The following is a 23,278-nucleotide window of genomic DNA, read 5'->3' on the forward strand; positions in this document are numbered from 1 at the left end:
CCTTTACACGTACAGCACCAACTGGCCTTAACTGCTATTTGAAACTGTGTCATAGATGGGGAGCAATCAAACATACTCCAAAGGAGCAAAAGCCCGGAGTTTATGAATGAGAGAAAACACATTACACATACAAAAAATATAAATAAATAAATTCTTGCCCTGAATTTCGAATATTTTAACCGATCGGTATCAGTGCCATAAACTGAAGGGTTTAAAGAGCATTTGAAAAAGACCTACGCACACTGGACTAATTTTATATATGAAGGTAGGGTAATGACAGTGGTGTATTGTAACGAAGTAATAATACTTCGTTACAGTACTTAAGTATTTTTTGGGAGTATCTGTACTTTATTTGAGTTTTTATATTTTAGCCAACTTTTACTTTTACTCCACTACATTTCCTAAATAAAACGTATACTTTTACTCCGATACATTTCCCCGAAGCATATTCGTTACTTACTACAAAATAGTCAGAAGTCAGAAGAGCACGGACCGCAGGAAAGCATGTTTGACGAATCAGTGGTCTGGCGTTTGCAAGTTAGACTCCTAAAAACACCTTTGCTCATGTGCAAACACGTGCGCGCGCAACCGCGGATGATTCATTTCCCACTCAAGTCGAGTCTGGGGTGTGCGGTATGCAGTATATCTTCTGCGATAATATGGTAAGTGTTGTTGTAATAGGGTGACCATACGTGCCATTTTTCCCAGACGCATCCTGGCCAGGATGTATATATATATTGTATATATATTGCCTAAAATATCTATAGGATTTGGCATTGTTTGCATGTGCAGACCGTTCGGTGTATGACATCGGTTCCTATAAACCCTATATACATATATATATATATATATAGAGAGAGAGAGAGAGAGAGAGAGAGAGAGAGAGATCCTAACCAGGACGTGTCCGGGAAAAATGGCATGGTTGTAAGTAATGATGTGCGATCTGACATTATCATAAGTACGTAAGTAGGCTATATCACCAAATCACACACAGAGAGTGCACGCACGCATTCTAAATTGTAGACGGCAAAAATGCTTATTTTTATATTTATATAATTTAATATAGTTAACTTAATCTATCACACACAAAGAGTACCATTTTTCTGCAGATATAAGCATGATAACACATTTAACAATAATTTTATACAAGTTCAGTAGCCTAGAGCAATAAGTGACTTACATTTTAGACATAATATTGCTTGTTTTTGCTCAATTTTGCCAGCGAAAATAGTTCCAACCAAAGATCACAGCACTGTTTTGCGCCTCTGAACAATGGACGGTGTTTACTCATTGAATGAATCAGCTTTTTGAACGAATCGGTTGAATAAATGATTCAGTGATTCACTCATTAACACAGTTAAATGCTTTGTTTCTGAATGAATCAGCCGTTTGAATGAATCAGTTGAATCTAAATCACTCACTCATTAACAGTCACTAGCTGTCACCTACAGGCGGTTTTCATTTCACATTTCGACTATTTATTTTTTTTCATGTCTAAACATTTCAAATATAAGTATTCAACGTTTTATGTTAAAAACAAAACATTAGGCCTATTTATGCATCTGTAACTGCAGTTTAAATGCATCCATGTCCCCTCTGAGATACATAAACTGTGTAAATACATCTAAATGCTATTTCAGATGCAGATTCCAGAAATGTTTTCTTATGTTGGAATGAAAGACACTAAGTAGCCTACCAAGTGAAGTGCTTCTTATTCATACCCAAAAATACAAAATGGAAGAAAGCGTTAAAACTGAACACAATCTTGCTACTCAAGCTGTGTATGAACTTTTTTTTAATATATATTTATTTATTTGCTTCTTTTCCATTTTGCATTTACCAGTACTTGTACTCTTACTTTCAATACTTACACTGTAAAAAGTTGACTTTACTTAAAAAAAAAAATTGAGGAAACCCGTTGCCTTAGAATTATTAAGTAAATAATAATTAAAAAAAAAAAAAAGTTAAGTGAATTTTTAATTATCATTTACTTAAAAATTTTAAGGCAACAGGTTTCCTCAATTTTTTTTAAGTTAAGTCAACTTATCACTTTTTACAGTGTAAGTACGTTTAAGATTGAAAAAATACTTTTCGTACTTAAGTACAATAAATATCACATACTTTAAGACTTTTACTCAAGTAATATTCTAAACAGTGTCTTCAACTTCTACCAAAGTCATTTTCTGGTAAGGTATCTGTACTTTTACTTGAGTATGGCTTTCAGGTACTTTATACACCACTGGGTAATGATAATAATATTCATTGGAGCTTTTCTTTCAATCACGTTCAATTTGGCCATGGCAGTAATCTTCCAGGCTTTAAACGGACTGTGCGTTCCCCAGCCGTTAAAGATTACGGTGTCTTTTATCTTCTATAAAGTGGCATGAAAAAGTAACAAGTGGTAAAAAGCGATCCCATGTGTAAAGTCCTTTGAATCTTCTCTCAGCAGCCAACATCCAGCCTGTCGGCCACATAACCGTCACTGTACATTGAGCATATGAGGATGCTGATCAATGAGAAGACATCAAAAAAATCGAAAGAAATACTTAATCTTTTTTTTTTTTTTGGTTGCATTAAGTGCTTTTTATATTGAAAATTGTTTGCACGTAGATGTTACAACATTTCTTTGCCTTTATGTAAGACAGAGAACTAGAAATGTTCAATAAGAATTACAGAATCATATTCCAATTTATATGAATCGTAATGCAATATATGGAATATATAAAATATGGAACAAATATGATTAAAAAGTTTAAAGGAACAGCATTTATTCAAAACAGAAATATTTTGTAACAATATAAGTCTTTTTCACTTTTTAACTTTTTATCACTTTAACAAATCATTGCTATGGAAGCCCGTTTCCACCACTGAATAAAAAAAAAAAATGTAAAATGTAATTGCAACTTTTTATTTCACAATTCTGACTTTATAACTCACAATTGCAAGTTTATATCACGCAACTCTGACATTATTTCTCAGAATTATATCTCACCGTTATCTCAGTTCTGAATTTATAACTCGCAATTGTGAGTTTATGTCTCAGAATTCTGAGAAAAAAGTCAAAATTGCAAGTTTGTGTCACACAATTCAAAAAATTGTGATATAAAAGTCACAATTACCTTTTTTATTTTTTTATTCAATTGCGGAAATGGGCTTCTATTCTTTGTTGAATAAAAGTATTAATTTCTTTAAAAAAAAAAAACAATCAAAGAATCCTGAAAAAATCTCGTAGGTTCAAAAAAAAAATACTAAGCATTACAACTGTTTCCAACATTGATAATAAATCAGCATATTATAATATAATTAGAATGATGAAAAGTCAGCTTTGCTACCACAGGAAAAAGTATGTTTTATATTTTAAAGTATGTTAAAATAGAAAACCATTATTTTAAATTGTAATGTTATTTCACAATATTACTTTTCTTACTGTCAAATAAATGCATCCTTAATGAGCATAAGAGAAAAAAAAAAAAACATTATCACAAACTTTGAACAGTAGTGTATATATAAACAATTCAAAAATGGTTTTTAGATTCTACATTTTTATAAATATTTTAATCAACTGGTTCTTAATTAGAATCAGTTTCATTAATCAAAAAAGAAAAAAAAGAAAAATTATAACAACGATATCAATGACATTATATATGTACATAGAGTTTGTTTGTTGTTGTAAAATAAACTCCAATTTATCATTGTTCAGGACACCAATGTGTGTCTATATGGAAATTAAATGTGAAATTTGTAATGTTACAGTTATACAAGAAAATAATTCCGAATACAATGGAACTGAATGTACACATATTAATTAAGATCCAGTTTTCAACTCCCAAGCTAATCTGTGAGGTCTGTTAGATCGCTGTAAAAACCCCAACTATCAATCCCGCACAGTTTAACCTCAAACATGCTGCCCATGTAATGGATTCACACAGTCGAGTAAAGCTTTGGGATAAAGTAACGCTGTAGTGATTCTGCTTGATCCATCAGGCTTAGCGATGGGTGAGATGCCTCATGCAACGATGCAAAGACGTACTTCCTTTTTCTCGGAGATTCTGTGGGAAAATGATGCAAATTTATCTCGGCAAGCCTCCACAGTCACTCATTTCACACGGCAAGAGTCAATAGAAGAACAAAGAGGAGATGAGAACAGAGCAAACAAACAGACAGCGCAGAAACACGGCTGTCTGCCGGACTTGTCAAGTCCTACTGTCCAGGAACGCCTGGATTGGTCTTTAGCATCGATTGATGGAGGCCAACTGGGGCCTGGATGAGAGGTGAGGATCTATTTACGTCTTCAAGTGTCAAATACGTGGCATTACTGAGTGAAATGAAAGAGACAGCACAGAGAGAGGAGAGAAGCTAACAACAGTTTTTTTTCCAAAAATTAACTGTGAGGAAAAGAAGTAAAAATACCAGTTTTTCCCACTCTAGATGGCAAGTGAAAAGTGAGAGGTGAGAACAGATTTGGCCAATATAAAATCTGAATTCACCCTATTTACTTATTCTGTTGACCCTATTCACTTATCTGAAACAGAAACAGTATTCAATGAGATGATGTAGGAATTACGTACCAGAATGGTGGATTTGTGGGTTCAGCAAAAAAAAAAGAAAAGTCATGTAAAATAAAATCTAAAAATAATATAAATAAAACATAACAAAAGCTAGTTACCAAGGCAGCATTTCTCATTTAAACTGATGTACTAAAATAACTAAAAACTATATACAATTAAAAAATATAAATGACATAAACAACAAAAAATAAAATAAAATAAAAACAAAAAATACATAAAATGAATATCTAAAAATAAAAGCTGATTGAAAATAATACAAAATATAATAGTACAATACTAATAATAGTAGTGATAATGCTAAAATAACACTGGGGCACAATAAGAATGGAAATGTAAAATAAGAAAATAAATAGTTACAAGGTTATTTTGATTTCATGCTGACTTGTTCCTACTCTTACTGTGCATGATTCATCAGTTCATATTGCTCTAAATGTTTTCCTAATCTTCACCAAAACGTAATGATGTTGTCCACCGATGCAACAACCTTTTTTTCTGCTGTAATCCACATGGGTGAGGCCATGCAATATTAATAAATAATAAAACAGCCTATATTTCCTGATCCAATCAAATCCCAAAGGACAAAAAAACAGCCCTGTCCTACATTGTTTCCCACTGAATATTCAGTTTCACCTGGAAAGTTGTCCCATTATGAAAGTCAAATGCAATTTCTTGCTGTCTTTAAGCAGTAGTTGTCCAAAGAAGGAGGGTAAAATAATCTGACAGGACCAGGACCAATGAGCCCAGACTTAAGTGTGTCCCATTTACCTGTAAACTCTCTCTTTTTTTCCTCTGAATTATCTGTCTTCATTTCCATCCCTATTGCATGTGGTGTTCATCTTTTTCTGCCCTTCTCTCGCAGTTCTCTTCACTGTATAAATCTCCTCTTTTTCAGCCCTGCTCTTCAAGCTCTTTCAATTTGTCATTTTCTCTCTCCAGCATCTTTTCTCCTCTGTGATGAGCAGTAAAACGTCTCCTGGTCTTTGCAGCTGTTGTGCTGAGAGCTCAGCTCAGCAGAAACACAGGTCCAGAGGAGAGCGGTAGAGCACGACTCAGCGCTTCCTCAATCACAGACCCTCTAACCACACACACACACACACACACGTACAGACATAGCACACCTGCCAACTAGGACTGCACAAAATAGCTAAAAAAAACACAACTATAAATATCAATGCAATTACTCTAATTGGATTAAAAATAAAACATCATTTCAACTAAAGTGCCACTGTATCAGATTCAAAATGTTGAAATTATAAAATATAGTAAAAATCTGATTAAAATACTCCATATTGTTTTTCACTTAATAAACAAAAGGAATAATGGTAAAACTTTACAATAAGGTCCCATTAGTTAACATTACTTAACACAGTACATTAACTAATATTTAATAACAATGAGCAATACACTGTTACAGTATTTATTAATATTTGTTCATGTTAGTTAATAAAATACAGCTGTCCATATTAGCTCAGGTCCATTAAATAATATTAATATTTTTATTTTTATTTTAATAATGTATTAATAAATATTCAAATTAAGATTAATAAATGCTTTTGTAGTTAACTACTGTTACCAAATGGAACCTTATAACAGCAAGTGTTAAAGGGATGGTTTATTGTTTTTTTTTCTCTAGGCTTGATTGTGTTTATGGGGTGCAGTCTAACATGTGTTCATGCTTCGTTTTTTTAAAAACGCATTATTTTTCATATAATTTACCTTTATTCCACACTGCTCTGTCCCTTCTCTGACAAACGCCTCGATTATTTCCTGTTTTTATGAAGCCCCTCCCTCAGAAATACGTGCTGGGCTCTGATTGGTTAGCTGGCTCAGTGTGTTGTGATTCACTAAACCGCCGAGCGTGCGTCTAAACGTCCCGCCCCTCAGCTCAGTGGCATGTGCTCCGGTTGTATTGTAAACAAAGGCGTCGTCTATATTGCTCATCAGTTTGAGCCCGATTGAGACGCAGAGGATATTAGTGAAGAGGATCACGCAGAACCTGTGCAAGCACGGCTCTTAATGGTATGTTTGTTTGTTTGTTGTCTCATACTTTTAGATACGCTGCTATTATGCTACTGCTTATGTTAGCTTTTAATATACGGTTTTATTCTGATTAAAGCTTTAATACAGTACGGCAACCACACACGCGTCCATGTATAACGCTTCTCATTGCTATGTGAAAATGTATAATTGGAACAGTTTGTTGGAGCTGATCTGACGATCTGAATGAGAGAGAGAGAGAGAGAGATGCAGAGCAGGGCGACGCGAGGAACAGTATTAAGAACGGCAGTTTTAGAACATTAATTTTGAAACTTGTGAACCATTAGAATCGTTAGAAGACGGAGTCGCGATTCATATATGAATAGATTTGTTTGTGCACCCCTAGTTTTCTCTTCCTCTTCTCTAAAGCAGCACAGCATGGCCTCGCCCCCTTCGTTACATGTTCCCGAGGGCGGGGTTTATCTGGGTCAGTGACGTATCAGACCCGGGAAGTAGTTCGTTGTAGTCCCTTACCAGCCGTTTTTGTAGGCATTAAACTTCCAGAATTTTAAAAGACGATATCACTGTTTGCATTGAAATTTCAGCGCTGCAACTTTGCAGATATTGTTTCACGAGTTCACTCTTACCTATAATAAACTGAGTAAAGATTATGCGTATTTGGCGTGCTGTCCAGGTGGAGGGCTCCGAGCTCGGCATTTAGCCCGGACTGCTTGATTATTTATAGGGGTTCTCTCTCGTGCTGATTGGATAGGTGGTGTAATTACTGATGATGAATTGGCTGTGTTAATTATCTGTGCGAGCTCCTCCCGAAATTTGTTAATAAAACATCACTTATGCTCAAACAGCAACATTACACACTAACTAACGTTAAAAAAGTGAAATTGCAATCAACCACCCCTTTAAAAGAAAAATATATATTTTTATTTATACATGAAAAATGTGACATTGAAACTACACTAAGTTATCAATGAATCAGAGGTTTGAATTGATTCACAGAACTGAATCAAATGAATCCACTCTAAAGGTCTGAACTGCTGCTCGTGATGCAAAGAAATCACTGAATCAATTTGAAATCAATTCATTAAATGGACTGTTTGAACTGATTCAATGAACTGAATCAAACTTAAAAACTCTTTACCCAGCTCTATTTTTTTTTTTCTACTCAAGAGCCGTTATTAAAATGTTTTCCTTAACACTTTCATACTTGTCAATCATGAGACAGGAAACATTGCAAAACTAATGACACAATGAGAGGAATCCTGATATCCAAATAACAATAATGCTTATTTTATAGCTGGCTAGCAAAAGCATCATGCATATGTCAGAAATATTTGATTTATCCCCCAGCCCTGCAGCCTGTTCAAACGTGCCACATGTGAATAAACACACATACACACACACACACACACCAGAAGAAAACACATTTGCATACAAACTCTCATGCACACACCTGGAAGGGTCCGCTCGGATAGATCTCAGCATTTGCCTTCCTCCATTCGGGCCCCTGGTGTCCAGAAAGAGTCCAGATGGCAGAATCTACAGTAGCGATGCTCTTCACCCTCATCAGAACATTGAGTGTACCTGCAGGCACACAGAAAACAGAGGTCAGAGGAACAGTGACACTTTCACCTTGGCTGTAGACTTTTGACTATCGGTCCACTTTGCTGTCTAGTCTGGCCATAAAAATGTGAATATAAGCATAATATACCTTTATGATGACAAATGAAAGATGCATAACATTTCTCAAATCAAACAAAGCCTCAATCTACACATGTACTTAAAAATCACAACAGCACAGAAAACAGTAGATCAGACTGGACCTTGTGAATCTGATATGCAATTTTTATATGCGATAGATGAAATTCTTTCTTACAAACAAAAAATGAGTGCCAGCAATTGCATGTTCTTTTACCACCTCCGAAAAATATAAGTGTGTGGGATTCAAACAATTACTGGAGATCAAGGTCCATCAGGATCAGTGAATTAGGGCAAACTCAGGATTTGATCAATTATGACAGATCATTGCTTCTTCTCTAATAAGACCCCTTTGACCCGCCGCTGGTGCGAGTAGATTTGCATTTCTCTGAGGGATTGCACAAAGCCCGACTTTACTACTGTGACAAATATAAGGTCAAATACATAACCATTGATCTAATGCAACCAAGTCTCACCACCACAGAACACTGGTAAATTGATTTTTCAAAGTTTCAGATTATTTACAGATTACATTTTACAGATTATTGGGGCATGTTTTTCAAGAAAATGCTATTTCTTCATACTTTAAAATTCCATATTCAATTCAATGTGTTACTTGCTATTTCTTTGTAATTATTTATGAAATTTACAAACAATTTCTGAGTATAAAAGTAAATCCTGCACCAAGGTTTTTTCAGTGTACTGTAAAATACGTGATTTATTTGGAATGTACTAAAAAAAGGTTTGTTATATGTCAAATAATACTTAAAACGAGTATTTAAACATTCTGCTGCTGAAAGGTACTTTTACTTTTATTTACAGGCTTTGGAAGTTTTGCATTAAACATTTGAGAATATGTATTCAAAAACCTGTTACATGTTTGAAAAGTTAAAACGTTGAATAATGCTGAAACTCATTTGGTCATTTGTCCATTGTTTTACCTGCACGCTCCTCTACTATACACCACAGGAATAATTTTATAATAACTTTGTTTAACATTCATAATTACAAAATGTTAATCAGATCATTAAAAGTGCAGCTCTGCTAAAACTGCTTGTCTGGAAAATCAAGATGTGATATCTTGATAAATTGATCTATATTCATCAGACGGTCTGTGGGTCTGTCGTCTGAGACTGACAAGTGATAGATCAGCTCCAAAAACACAGCTCTCAGTAGACAACAAAGCAGATGCATCTTACACACACTGCTTATTATGAACGTCAGCATTGAAATCTGTCACAGACACTGAGCACAAACACACACACACACACTCAGATGATGGAACGCAGTGAGGCCAAGTGGCACCTTTATGACTCATGCATTAAATTATTACTCTGACTTTGTGCTTAAGGGAAACCAATATATAATTCAGTTGCACTTTGGAACAGAGAGAGAGAGAGAGAGAGAGAGAGAGAGAGAGAACGAACAAACTTTTGTAGCGCCTCAAATGAAACATTGGCTCTGAAAAATAACACACACAGACACATATATATATATATACACATATATATATATATATATATATATATATATATATATATATATATATATATATATATATATATATATATATATATATATATATATATATATATATATACACACACACATACACACACACACACACACACACATATATATACATATATATATATATATATATATATAAAATCACTAATGTTTCAAAACTTTCACCACAGAGTCTACACGCTGCTCATCACATACACACATAGAAGATAAAAGCAGACGAGTCCAGCCAACTAACCATGTTTCACATCTTTACTTATTCAGGACCAGCAGATATAAATGAATAACACAACAGCACACAGCAACATTAACAAAGCAAACAGATGGTACTGTGACAAAATGGCTTGCTCGAAGTACAAAACACATTCTAATAAACTCAGCTAAAGCTGTCTGAACAATATCAGCACATACTGACCACCAATACATCAATCCAGACACATAAATAACTCCAGTATAGAGCCTTACAGAGAAAAAACCTCTTTGAAAACCAAGATGGCACCGGTGTTCATGGCATGCCGTCGGTCTCGGAAACTAGTGTCTGTTTTGTTTGTTTAAGATCGTTTTATTTTTAAAATAACGCAGTGCACGATATTGGTCTATGACAGGTCAACTATTTTAAGACTGCAGACCAGTTCGAGCAATTTGCTGGGCTGACTCAAATGGCTCATACTATCCACCTCCACCTTTCCTGTCGTCGATACCTTACTATCTCCGTGAAGAGACAGAGGAAGAAACGCGGAAAACGGGGTGGCTGTGCCGTTAGGCTAAAGTCCTACCTGGCTCTGCAGTCTGGTGTGTGGCCTTTGGGACTTTGGGAGAGATGTTCGGTCGGCAACTATTCTGTTCGCTGGCGTTCCCTGGATCTATCATATGAGTGGAGTGCTCCCCTGGTCCCAGCCACGGTGACCTCTGGTGTTTATGGCTCTTCCCGAATCAAGGAGTGTGCTTCAGCCATCTTCGCACTTTTCTTCAGGTGCGGCAGTCGGAGGAGCTGACGGACAATCTGCTTTGGCTAAGGATGGGTCTACTCAACTCGAGATCGGTGGTAAATAAGACTTTTATTATAAATGACCGTTTTGCCTCGCACGAGTTGGACTGCTTATTTATTACGGAAACCTGGCTTACTGATTCAAGCCCTCTTTCAGAACTTTTACCCTCAAGCTGTTTGTTTTTAAATTTGCCTCGCTTCACTGGCAGAGGCGGCGGATTACTCTCTATTTTTAAGGACAAATTTTCTCATCGCCAAATAGTACAAAATGATAACAGAAGTTTTTGAGCTGCAACTGTTTACACTTGAACTGAATAGTCCACTATTGATTGTCTTGTTGATTGCCATTGCCTTGTCATCATCAATGTTCCTACCCATCAGGGTGGTCATACTCTTGATCTTGTGTTATCATATGGAATTTATCTTTATGATCTGGAAATAGTGTCATAAATGTGTTATGTTTTCTATTCCTATGTCATCAAACATTTTGCAACTCAAAAAGCAGGTCCGTAAATCACGATTAATTAACTCTGCTACTAATATAGTTTTTTCATCAGCTTTCTGTGATACTATGCAAGCTATGGATGCAAACAAGTATGAATTAAGAGGAGCTTTTGTCTGAGTTTAATTCTACATGTGTGAATGTAGAACACAGTAGCTCCTGTAAAGGCCTTAAAACCTAAACCAAGAGTTGACCCATGAATTGATGATAACATACGCTCCCTGAGGAAGTCTTGCAGAAGAGCAGAGTGTAGATGGAAGAAAGATAAGCTCCAGGTCTATTTTGAAATATTGAGGGATTCATTGTTAAAATACCAAAAGGCTTTAAGAGCAGCAAGATCAAGTTATTTTACCAAACTTATTACTAAAAATTACCATAGACCAAGAACTCTTTTTACTGTTTTTAACACTGATATCAATCCATGTGTTTATGAGTATTCTGCTGTATCAAAGACTCTATGTGATGATTTTCTGACATTTTTTTGTGAATAAGATCAGTGATTTTTTGTGAATAAGATCTTTTGATCCTTCTATCTCTACAGCTTGTAAAGCGGGTCAATTAAAGCCGTCAGGCTCCTCAATGGATGCCATTCCTCCATTTCTTTCGAAACAAGTTTTTGCTGCAGTGAGGCCCTATATATCTTTTAAACATAATAAATCGATGTCTGGAAACATGCACGGTACCGGAAGCTTTAAAATATGCTATAATTCAGCCATTGTTAAAGAAACCAAACTTAGACTTAAATGTTGTGGACAATTTTAGACCTGTTTCTAATTTGCCTTTTATTTCAAAGATTTTAGAGAAGACAGTGTTGCAACAATTGCAGAGTTTTCTGGATAAAAATAAGGTATTCGAGATTTTTCAGTCAGGTTTTAAAAAATATCATTCAACAGAGACTGCATTTCTAAAGGTGCTAAACGATGTGTTAATACCTGCCAATTCTGGGGATTTTACCGTACTTGTGCTGCTAGATCTGAGTGCGGCTAAATCATGCTTTGATACGGTAAATCATGCTATACTACTTGCTTGCTTGGAGCATTGTGTTGGTATCAAAGGAGCTGCCCTTGAATGGTTTAGGTCGTATCTTTCAAATAGGAAGTTCAGTGTTAATATTGGGGAATATTCGTCTGAGGCTGCTGTTCTATCTTGTGGTGTTCCACAGGGATCTATTTTAGATCCCATTATTTTCTCATTATATATGCTCCCATTAGGGTCTATCTTCGGGAAATATGGGTTGTCGTTCCACTGCTATGCGGACGACCCTCAAGTATATTTACCCTTAAAACCTAATATTGACGGGTTGGAAACATTTAGGGCTTGCCTATCTGACGTGAAAGCTTGGTTATCTTTAAATTTTCTCAATTTTAATGAGAATAAAACTGAAATCATAGTTTTTGGCTCATCAAACAACCCAAGGTAATTCAACACTTTCTGTAAAGCCTTGGGTAAAGAACTTAGGCTTTGTTTTCGATGATGGTTTAAAATTTGACGAGCAGAAAAACTCAGTGGTCAAATCCTGCTTTTTTCCTAAACCTATATTATCTTTTAATAACTTTGAAATAATAATTAATGCATTTTTAGCATCAAGGCTAGACTATTGTAATTAACTGTATTACGGGATTAGCCAATCAGCTTTATCCAGGTTACAGATGGTACAAAATGCGGCGGCAAGACTTGACATGTACTAAAAAACGGGACCATATTACTCCAGTGCTATGCTCTTTGCACTGGCTGCCTGTATGATACCGTGTTGATTTTAAAATGTTTATCTTAGAATTCAAATCTTTAAATGGTTTGGCTCCTCCTTACCTTTCGGATTTACTGACAGAACATCATCCAGTTGTGTCTCTAACTCTGGTCAACTGCTGTTGTTTAGTTGTGCTATAGAAATAAAATTGACATTGACAAAAATTGACATTACACAGCTAATTCTTATTTTAAGCTGATGTTGCTTTCTATATGAACTTTCTCCTATCACATACATTTGTAGTATTGTAAGACACTGGCATTTTCAACATTTGAATGTCTTGATGTGTGTCATTGCCTCAACCAATGGCATGCATTTTGTATGGGATCACCTGTTTGACCAAATAATGGCACCCACAAATTAAAACTGTGTGCATTACCGTTGAAAGAAGTCTCTTATGTTCACCATGGCTGAATTTATTTGATAAAAAATGCAGTAAAATATTGTGAAATCATATTACAATTTAAAATGTCTGTTTTCTATTCCAATTTTAAAATGTAATTTATTCCTCTGAAGCTGATTTTTTGCACTCATTACTCCAGTCTTCAGCGTCACATGACCCTTTAGAAATTATTCTAATATGCTGCACGACAAACATTTCTAATCATTATTAATGTTGAAAGCAGTTGTTAAGGATGGCATTTACTTAAAATAGATTTTGAACAAACTTTTAAACAGTAGTGTATTGGTATATCACTTTTCACAATCCATATAGTTTATAGTAATTTTACAGAAATGAATGCATCAATGTCATTAATGTTCCTATTTACATTTACATCGATTCATTTAGAAAAAAAGTTCATGCAAAGAAACGTACAAATGATAAACGTCTTACTTTCTTGCCTGGAAGAGACCTTTTGAGGAACATCTTGCAACAATGTCAAAAGTTTAATTGTTACCTTTTGACTTTACCTTTAGCTCAAACACTCTTTTTGGTAGCAATACGAATGGTTAATTTTGAGCTAGAAATTTGTATTGTACAAGTTCAGATATCTGCCATTGTAACACTAACACAAATGTATAATACTAATAACTTCTAAAAAGTAGCATGGTATAACAATGTGTTTTTGACACCATCTGAAGTAATAATTCAGTTCCACAGTATACTGTACTATGTATGCCACTACTACACATCACTGCATGCTGTACCACAACAATTTTCGATGTTTTTTGAAAGGGAAAGTCACTCTAATAGAGTCAGCATGTGTCATTAATGTACAGATGTTACAGTAATCAAAGCGATTTGAGGAAAATCAGGATCCTTTAACAGGAACGGCGTGTTGTATCAGAACCTCGCTATTAGCTCGCTGCCCAGACTGAAAGCGTCTGCCACGTTTCAATGACCCCAATCATGCTGAAGAGCTGCTCGCTGCCTGATAAACAAACACAAATTGTGTGCTGGTGCATCTTTAAGGTGATTACACACACTCGACTCGTAAACCATTGTGAACAATGAGACAGGCACTTAAAAATCACCCTTATGCGAAGACCTTTGAAAATAAACAGCTAACCAACCCTAAGAGAAACAATCGTGCACGTCTGTGTATGTAAGGACAGGCTCTAGTAAAGGCCTAAGGCTTCAGACGGACCCCTGTGCTGCCAGAAAACAACAGCATCAGAGGCCCTTGGCTAATCTTGACACAGGTCAAACACATCCAAACACTCATTCATCTCTGTAATGAGCAGAAGTTGGAGGTTGAGCGGTAAAGCTAAGCAGTGGCAGGCAAGTTTAAAGCACATTCAAAGCATGTGTGGTACAGAGTTTGCTTTTCCTGTGTTGTTTGTTTTCTTGGAAGTGTTTACAGTAATTTATGATAAATGAAATAATGATTTCAAGGTAGCATTTCTCATTTTAGTTTAGTTTAAAGCACCTATTATGCAAAATCCATTTTTACATGGTGTTTGGACATAAATGTGTGTTGGCAGTGTGTGAACACAACCACCCTACAATAATAAAAATCCACCCACTCCTCATTTTTTGAACAAAGTCAGTCTCACTAGGCCTGCCGTTTTGAGTCTCACCGCAGTGTGATGTCACATTTCGGAGGGCTGGGCCACGGCGGTTGATTGACAGCCCTGCATTGCTATAGTTTCCACCCTCAGCGGTTACCCTGTCCTTAATTTTTTTGCGCTGGAGATATAACGTCAACAATGTCTCACAAGCAATCCCAATGCTCTGTGTTTGCATGTAAGAGTGAATATAAGAGTCTTAATTTTCTCCCAACATCTGAGCTGCTGAGGACGCTGTGGATTACTTTCATTTTTCAAGGTAATGCGCCTCAAAATCGACCTAAATACGTGTATCACTCCAGACTCCTTTGTGAATGTCATATCGTTATAGTGCTTAGCGTTTTAACCGTATTTGTGTGTGCACATTAAGTATTTTTAACTGATCAGTGCCGCGCTTGTGAGATTAGTTCGTGCAGTTCGTAGTGCGAGATTCGTTCTGTAACGCAGATGCTAGGGTTGGACAATAATTCAATATCAATATGTATCGCGATATAATTTTTTTCAATAACGGTGATATGATTTTTAAACACATTTCCGATATTTCAATATACATTACCAGTGTTTCCCATACATTGATTTATTTGTGGCGTTTGACTTCGTTGAATAAATGTGAGCACTGCACGTTTCAAAAAGCGGGTGATTTGTATGAATGTATCTCTGAAGGGAACATACTGTCTTCAGAATAGTTTTTATGGCATTTTCATTTTATCTGATAAAGTAGAGTTCATGAGCGGAGCTGCTTAGTTTACAGCCGTTACCGGGGAAACCGCTAGTTCTACCGCTCTCAAAGCGCCTCCTACTGCCAGAGAATCAGATTCTACTCTGCTGTTTTCAACATAATAATAAATGTTTTTTGAGCAGCAAATCAGAATATTAGAATGATTTCTGAAGGATCATGTGACTGGAGAAATGATGCTAAAAATTCAGCTTTGAAATCACAGGAATAACTTTAGCATTTTAAAATATTTTCAAATAGAAAACAGTTATTTTAAATCATAAATATTTCAAAACGTTACTGTTTTTGCTGTATTTTGGATCAAATAAATGCAGGCTTGGTGAGCAGAAGAGAATTCTTTAAAAAACTAAAATCTTACTGTTCAAAAACCTTTGACTGGTAGTGTATGTTAGCCTAGTTTAAAGTTAAAGATATTAATATTAATAAGGTGAGTCTGAGATGTTTATTTGACAGTGATTTCACATTTCTTGTTTATATGAAGGCTAAATACAAATAAAAAGTGAACATTAATTTATTTATGTAAATAAATATCATAAATAACCCCGCTAAAATATTATATAGTTTTATAGGAGGAGTTCATAGACTAGGCAAATTAATTTTTCATAAGTTTGTAGGTACAGACATCTGTTGTGTGCATTCTTGGCAGTTTTTATGAGGCTTTTTTTAATAGTGTTCATATCGATATCGGAATTATAGCGTATAGACCGTAATTAAGAAATATAGTGTGATATCAATTTTGGCCATATCGTCCAGCCCTAGCAGACGTGCAGCTCGGTCCATTGATGGCGCGAGCCCTTTAACACTGTGCTGTTTCATCCCACTTTCAGTGCATTTGAGTTCCCATATGTACGGCCAAACACCGGTTCTCTTGCTCTCAGTTATGTTGTTTATACCGGCTGTTTATTGCTGTAGATATGTAATGCAGAGAGACATATACGCAACTCCCTCTTCTGGAGACGGGGCGGGAATATGCAGCTCATTTACATTTAAAGCCATACACTCCATCCAAATCAGCTCGTTTTTTGACACACCCCAAAAATGACATTTTCCAGCTGTTATAATAAATGATCTGTGAGGAATTTTGGGCTGAGAATTCCGAGACACATTCTGGGGACACCCAGGGCCAATATTACATCTTGTAAAAAGGGGCATAATAGGTGCCCTTTAAGTTTAGTTTCAGTTTAAACTAAAATTAGTGGTATTATTGTTATTATTGTTTTTTTTATCTTTATACTTTCATTAAATATTTCAGGTAGGTGCCAAGGCAACCTAAGTCAAGTTAATAACTGAAATATACATATGTTTATATATGTTAAGTAAGGAATAATTGATGACGGGCCGTTGAATTATTAGAAAAAATAATGCACACCCGAGGTGGTGAGCAGAGTGGCCGTTACACCTCGGGTGTGCATTATTTTTTCTAATAATTCAACGAACCAAAGTACATTTTTTCTGCTTATATTATGGTTGCCACACCTCAAGACATCGATCAGAGGATATATCTCAAGGTATTCATCCGGTTTTTCTACTTAAATCGCTATTGTGAGTAGGATTATTTTTTTCGCATCTCATCCAACGCCTCCATTGCTAATTCCAAAACGTCATTTTAAACCTAGTAACGGAGGCTTGAGCCGTTGATAGCAGACTAATGCAGTTAATACAGTTAATAACTAAGTTATGAGAGAGAGAGAGAGAGAGAGAGAGAGAGAGAGAGAGAGATTAACGTTACCTCTGAGTCTGTGTGTCTCTCAATAGTGTTCGGCAGCAATGTCTCTAGTTATAGTGAAACTTAGTTCCTTTTGTTCACGAACAGCGCTGTTGTTGTTACCTCGCTTGTGAGGAGTCATGTAGTTTTTAAGTTGTTAAACTACTGATAAAATCGTCAGAGTAGCGCTAACAAAATTTGCACGATGTATGTTAGTGTGTGTGCAAACTGTAACTGTTATGTATGTGTGGTCTGTGAGGGAGAGAGAGCGGGAGAGAGAGAGTATGTGCTTTCCGTACATAATAAAGCGTAATTTTGTGGCAAAACATGGACATGATCTGACATTTTTATCCTTTTATTTACTATATGTACAGTATGTGTTTGGCCAGTGTTGTTGTGGGTTCTGGTTATTTTACTGTTCTAAGACCTTTGAAATAACAGAAATCATTTGGCGAAGTGATATGGTTATGTAATGCGGTCAAGAGCAGTCTGGAACTACGTTCGCCGAGCGTTTCCCTGAAAATAATTGCACACCTTAGAACGTTCGTCAGCCAATCAGATTCAAGCATTCAACAGCTTTTAAACGCCAATTAAAACATTTACATTAACTGAAATAACTTTTAAAATTAAAAATTTAAAACATTTGTTAACTGATTTTATTTATTTATTTTATCTTTAATTTATACTTGCAGTAAATATTTCACATATTTAAAATATATTTTTTAATATTTAAGTTATACTTTCATTAAACATTTCAGCTAGTTACCAAGGCAACATTTCTAATTAATTTAGTTTAAATACAAATTTGTTTTGTCGTTAACTAAAATTATTTAAAAAACATTTGTCAATTGATTTTTTTTTTTAGTCTTTAAGTTATACTTTCACTAAATACTGCAGCTAGTTGACAAAAACACAACAAAATGATTAAAACCTACATTAAAATGAAAACAGAAAATATAAAAACTAATTTACAATAATTAATAATAATACTATAATACTATATTAATCATACTGCAACTAGCTGTACATTATCCTTTACATATTTGACAGAAGGCCATGATTAACCAATCAGAGTCAAGTATTCCTGAGAGCTGAAAGACAATGAATACATGCAACAATTAGTCTGAACAAACTAGCCATTCAATCTTGTACCATATATAGTGCATGCATCACTAAACAAGGACAACGACTGCCGAAATACCTTGTGAAGCGCCTGTCATCCGCTAACAGCAGCAGTGTCACACTCTGATGCTGTAATGAGTGAAGGATCTAATGGACTGACTTCTGCTGTGATTGACTTCTGCTCTAATGGATCCACTGGCTGCTGAACTCCTTTGTAATGAACTTCAAGCCTAATAAACTTGTGGCCTAATAGAACATGCTATTGTGTTGCTCTTGATGAAAAATCGAACAGACTACTGCAATTGTAGAGAGTGATCGCCTAGTGTGTAGTGTGTGTGGTGTGTAGTGTGTAACAGTGTGTAGAGGAAGCCGAATGACACGAAAAAGACAACGTCAAATCGAAATTTAACAATTTAACTGACACATTTTTAAGGCTGCACGTTAATCTAATGTATTATTCATTAGCTTAATAGAACTTTGTTTATCATAAGCCCTGACCATTTACTCAGAGTAAAATAAATAAATAAATAAATAAAGACAAAAAATATATATATAAAAGGGAAATAAGAATATTAATAATATTAATAATCTTATATTAATAAACATAACTAAACAGACTTAATTTAAATACAAAAATACAACAAAATAAGAGGAAATTATTATTATTATTATACAATAACTAACAATATATTAATGCAAAAATACAACAGATAAAACAAGAATAAAAGAGGAAATAATAACAATAATAATAATAAATTATTAATCATATATTATTATTATAACTACATAATAATAATAATAGTAGTAATAACTACAAGAATAATAATGATATTATTACAATTATATTTCAATAATATTACTACAATTAGTATAACACACACTTAATTTTTAATACAAAAATACAATAGACATAACAAAAAATTAAATAAGAGGAAATTATTATTATTATTAAAAATATAATAACTAAAGAGACTTCATTTAAATACAAAAATACAATAGACGTAACAAAAAATTAAATAAGAGGAAATGATTATTATTATTATCATTATTATTATTATTATTATTAAAGATATATAATAACTAAAAGACTTAATTTAAATACAAAATGCAATAGATATAACAAAAACTAAAAATAATTGTATCATAATAATCATTATTATGATACAATGACTAAAATATATATTTAAAAAAATACAACAGATGAAACAAGAATACAAAGCGGAAATTATTAGTATTATTATTACTAAATAGCTTATTAAAAACAATGACTAAAAACACTTCACTTGCCTTTATAAAAATTTGAATGCATTTTATATTACAATTGCATTTGAGGACCTCAAATGAAACCCCAAAACACAGTGAAACAACAGCTGTAAGATGCATGAAGCATTTCATTTAAAAGAGAGACAAATTGCATGACACAGAAATTCTGATGCTAATTAAAATCAAATAAAAACAACACTCAGAAACCCAATGATCAACCCGTCAAAAATAACACGAATACATGCCTCCTCCCTCTAATCAGATAAACCCATCCAGAAATATAGAGAGCGAATGTCTCTGTCTCTCTACTAGTAAAGATTTATTGATCCAGTCAAGTAATGCAAAGCTCTTCTGTAGGACCATCAAACAGAGACAAGCCTCCAGATAACTGAATATACTCCAAACACACACACACAGAGATGTTAAACAAGACATGCTGTGATAAAATCTGTGATGTTGTCTGCAGTTATACACATATTCCACTCTTCTAAGGAAGACTGGGAAGTCTGTAAATAGAGCATGGCTAAAGTGTCAATGTGCTGATGTAGCTCTGTTGAATGCAGTGCTAGTGTGGCATAACCAACGCAGAGCTAATCTCTTCAATTGCTAATTGGGATGTAATCAAATCTAATGCAAGCACAGTGGCGCAAATAAAAGTCTAAACTCTCATTCTGCTAATGAGGTTGTAATTTACGGCCAGCGTAGAGCGGCTAACACAGTCCTACACATTAAGACTGCTAACAGGGACGTCTGTCTCTCAGTAGGGCGTCTCATGTAATGAGAGTCGAGCCAGCTGTGCCTCCCTTTCAGTTTAGCATCTGTGCCCACAGTGCCGCCCACATGCCAACGCACAAACTAATGATTAGCAGATTAGTGTACACAGGCCGTAATCAGCAGAAATCACGCCAACATTCAGCCTATAGCAGATCACTGCCACCAGCCACATGTAGGACAGATAAAAACTCTTTAAACCAGCCTAAGGTCATCCAGTCTGGTCAAGCTGGCTAGGCTAGTCTTTTATTTTGGATGGTTTTAGGGGGTTTTGGTGATACCAGACCAGCAAACCACCTTACGTAGTCCTGATGTAAATAAAAGCAGATGCAAAAATAACAAACATCAGACTTTATTTGTGTTAGCATGTTGCTAACCTACTGAAATAATAGTCTAACAAGCATAAAATACATATGCACATAAACACTGGATAAAATATTAACTTAAACTGCTTTATTGAGTTTATTGAGTTTTTGAATGATTATTTTTTTTATTTATTATTTATTAATAATTGAACTGATCTGAATCATTTATCCTCCGTAACAGCCCCTTTCTAGATGAAATTGCATGATGTTGTGAATTATATATTTTACACACACACGCACATAAAAAACGATTAATTAATTAATCATTAATTAAAATGAAGCTGAAATATGAAAATTAAACATTAGATTAAAAAGAAAGAAAGACTTTTAAATTTAAATCTGAAATGAAATAAGTTTAACCTGAAATACTTCAATTATTTAAATTAAAACAAACATACATGCATACATAAATTTGAAACCCCCAAAAAGAATGAAAAAAATAATTAAATTTAATATTAAAATTGCTTTATGACACAGATGCTGTTTTCTTGTTTACTACTGCAAAGCTGCTTTGAAGCGATCGGTATTGTTTAAAGCTCTATATAAAATAAACCTGACTTGACTTTGACGAGCATTTCTCTCATCTCACCCAGCATTACAGATGGATATTGTTCAAATGAGCTCTTAACGGTGCATTATGGGATTGACATTTCCCTGCAATACTCTATAAAGAAGCATTCACATTGATTCTCTGCCTTAAAATACTCCAAAAGTGTCCAGCTCACTACGTTTTGGAACACATTTCATCTCATCTGATTACCATGACGCCACCCAACTTGATTTTAGCACACTGATGTAAACGAAAGGTCACAGGAAGTTGTTTATACTAGCACTACAATACTCTAACGGCAAATAGAAACACCGCTAAACCGCCTACTCTCGTTTTAAAGCAGACAGAGACAAATATGATGAGTTAGAGAGCTTTAGCAGACAGCTTGAGTATGAGGTTATGTGCATGTGCACCCTAGGGTGATTTTGATCATGATTAATGCGGTTCGCCTTTCAATTTTAATTTTCATTAAGGACCTGCTGTCCTCTCCGACTCCTAAATAGCAATGGAATTAATAAAACATGTCCTTTGAAATATACAGTGCAGGCCTGCAGCAGGGAATCCAAAATGCCTTCGGAAAGCCGAACAGATTGAAGCACATTGTGTGTTCACCAGCCGCCCCCCCACCGCGAGCCCAGCCCGTGTCATGAGTGGCAACTGGCAAATAATTAGACGGCCTCGTCTCATTAAAACAAGACACAGCGCACAGGTAAAGAGAACGAGGTGGAGTGAAAGCAAAGCTGACAGACAGCCAGAGAGAGCGACGAGCAGAAGAGGAGAAAGAGAGAGAGAAGCACAATTTATGAGCTGTTAATGGGCTGATAAAGTTTGAAGAGAGAGTGCAGATAAAAAGCGAGGGGAAACAGGAAGTTCGGTTACTTTATTTGTCGAGCTGAAAAATGAGAACACAACAACAGCAGAAAAAAACTTTTGGTCTGCTGTCGAAACTTTGGTTGGAGGAGTTTTGTGTGATAAAGTCCTTACATTAATGAGCAATTAAAGTCTGCGTGTGCAAGTGTGTGCTAGAGTGTGTGATAACAGGTGGTTGCCAGATAGTCACAGATCTTTGAACCCCATCAGGAACACCCATAAATCACTGCGCACGGTGCATTTTTAGAACAACATTATTTACTGCGTTTATGAGTCATTTATGCCTTTGAGGTCCCAAAAGAGAGCTTTTGTCAGATTTAGCTCATTTCTGGGGACATTTTTGTCCTCAAACTATAGTAAATCCCTGCCACCCACACATATATAGCACCCCGCATAAACAAACACATTTCACACGCAGGTTCTGCTCCCAAACATAGTCTGCTGCCTAATTAGAACACATTTTAGGTGCAACTTTAAGGCTTACGTGGGTTTGCTTTTTAAAGGGATAGCCCATCCAAAAAAAGAAAAAGAAAAGAAGATACCTTAAAGACATAGTCCAGCCAAAAATGGAAATTCTGACATTGTTTACTCACAACTAATATGGATTCTTTCTCATTCAAAATTAGGTATTTGAAGAATGTTGGTAACTAAACGGTTTTGGTTCCCATTTACTTTAAATGTATGGACAGAAAACACAATGGAAGTCAATGGGAACCAAAACTGTTTGGTTACCAATATTCCTCAAAATATCTTATTTTGTGTCCAGCAGAAAGAGTTGACAGATTTTTCATTTTTGGGTGGACTATCACTTTAAGATACCTACTTTTGGTCAAAGCCTGAGTGTTCTTGCATTGAAAAGCA

General features: G+C 35.1%; 1 protein-coding gene across 8 annotated transcripts in view; it reads right to left on the bottom strand.

The window, feature by feature from the left end:
• The window catches only part of LOC131551817 (MAM domain-containing glycosylphosphatidylinositol anchor protein 1), a 225,058-nt gene that overhangs the window by 21,405 nt on the left and 180,375 nt on the right, over positions 1-23,278 (bottom strand). For 5 of the 8 annotated variants that reach the window (XR_009273829.1, XR_009273830.1, XM_058794969.1 and 2 more), the window contains one exon: positions 8,017-8,147. Coding sequence is in view for 6 of the 8 variants with exons in the window: in XM_058794969.1 (XP_058650952.1) it covers positions 8,017-8,147 (131 nt within the window). In the remaining 2 variants the exon portion in view is untranslated. Of the gene's footprint in view, positions 1-3,700; positions 4,050-5,512; positions 5,644-8,016; positions 8,148-13,087; positions 13,160-23,278 lie in introns of those variants that run through there. The other 3 variants (XM_058794970.1, XM_058794971.1, XM_058794972.1) reach the window with 3 other exon arrangements.

Source organism: Onychostoma macrolepis, chromosome 13, assembly GCF_012432095.1.
Source record: "Onychostoma macrolepis isolate SWU-2019 chromosome 13, ASM1243209v1, whole genome shotgun sequence".
Classification (NCBI taxonomy): Eukaryota; Metazoa; Chordata; class Actinopteri; order Cypriniformes; family Cyprinidae; genus Onychostoma; species Onychostoma macrolepis.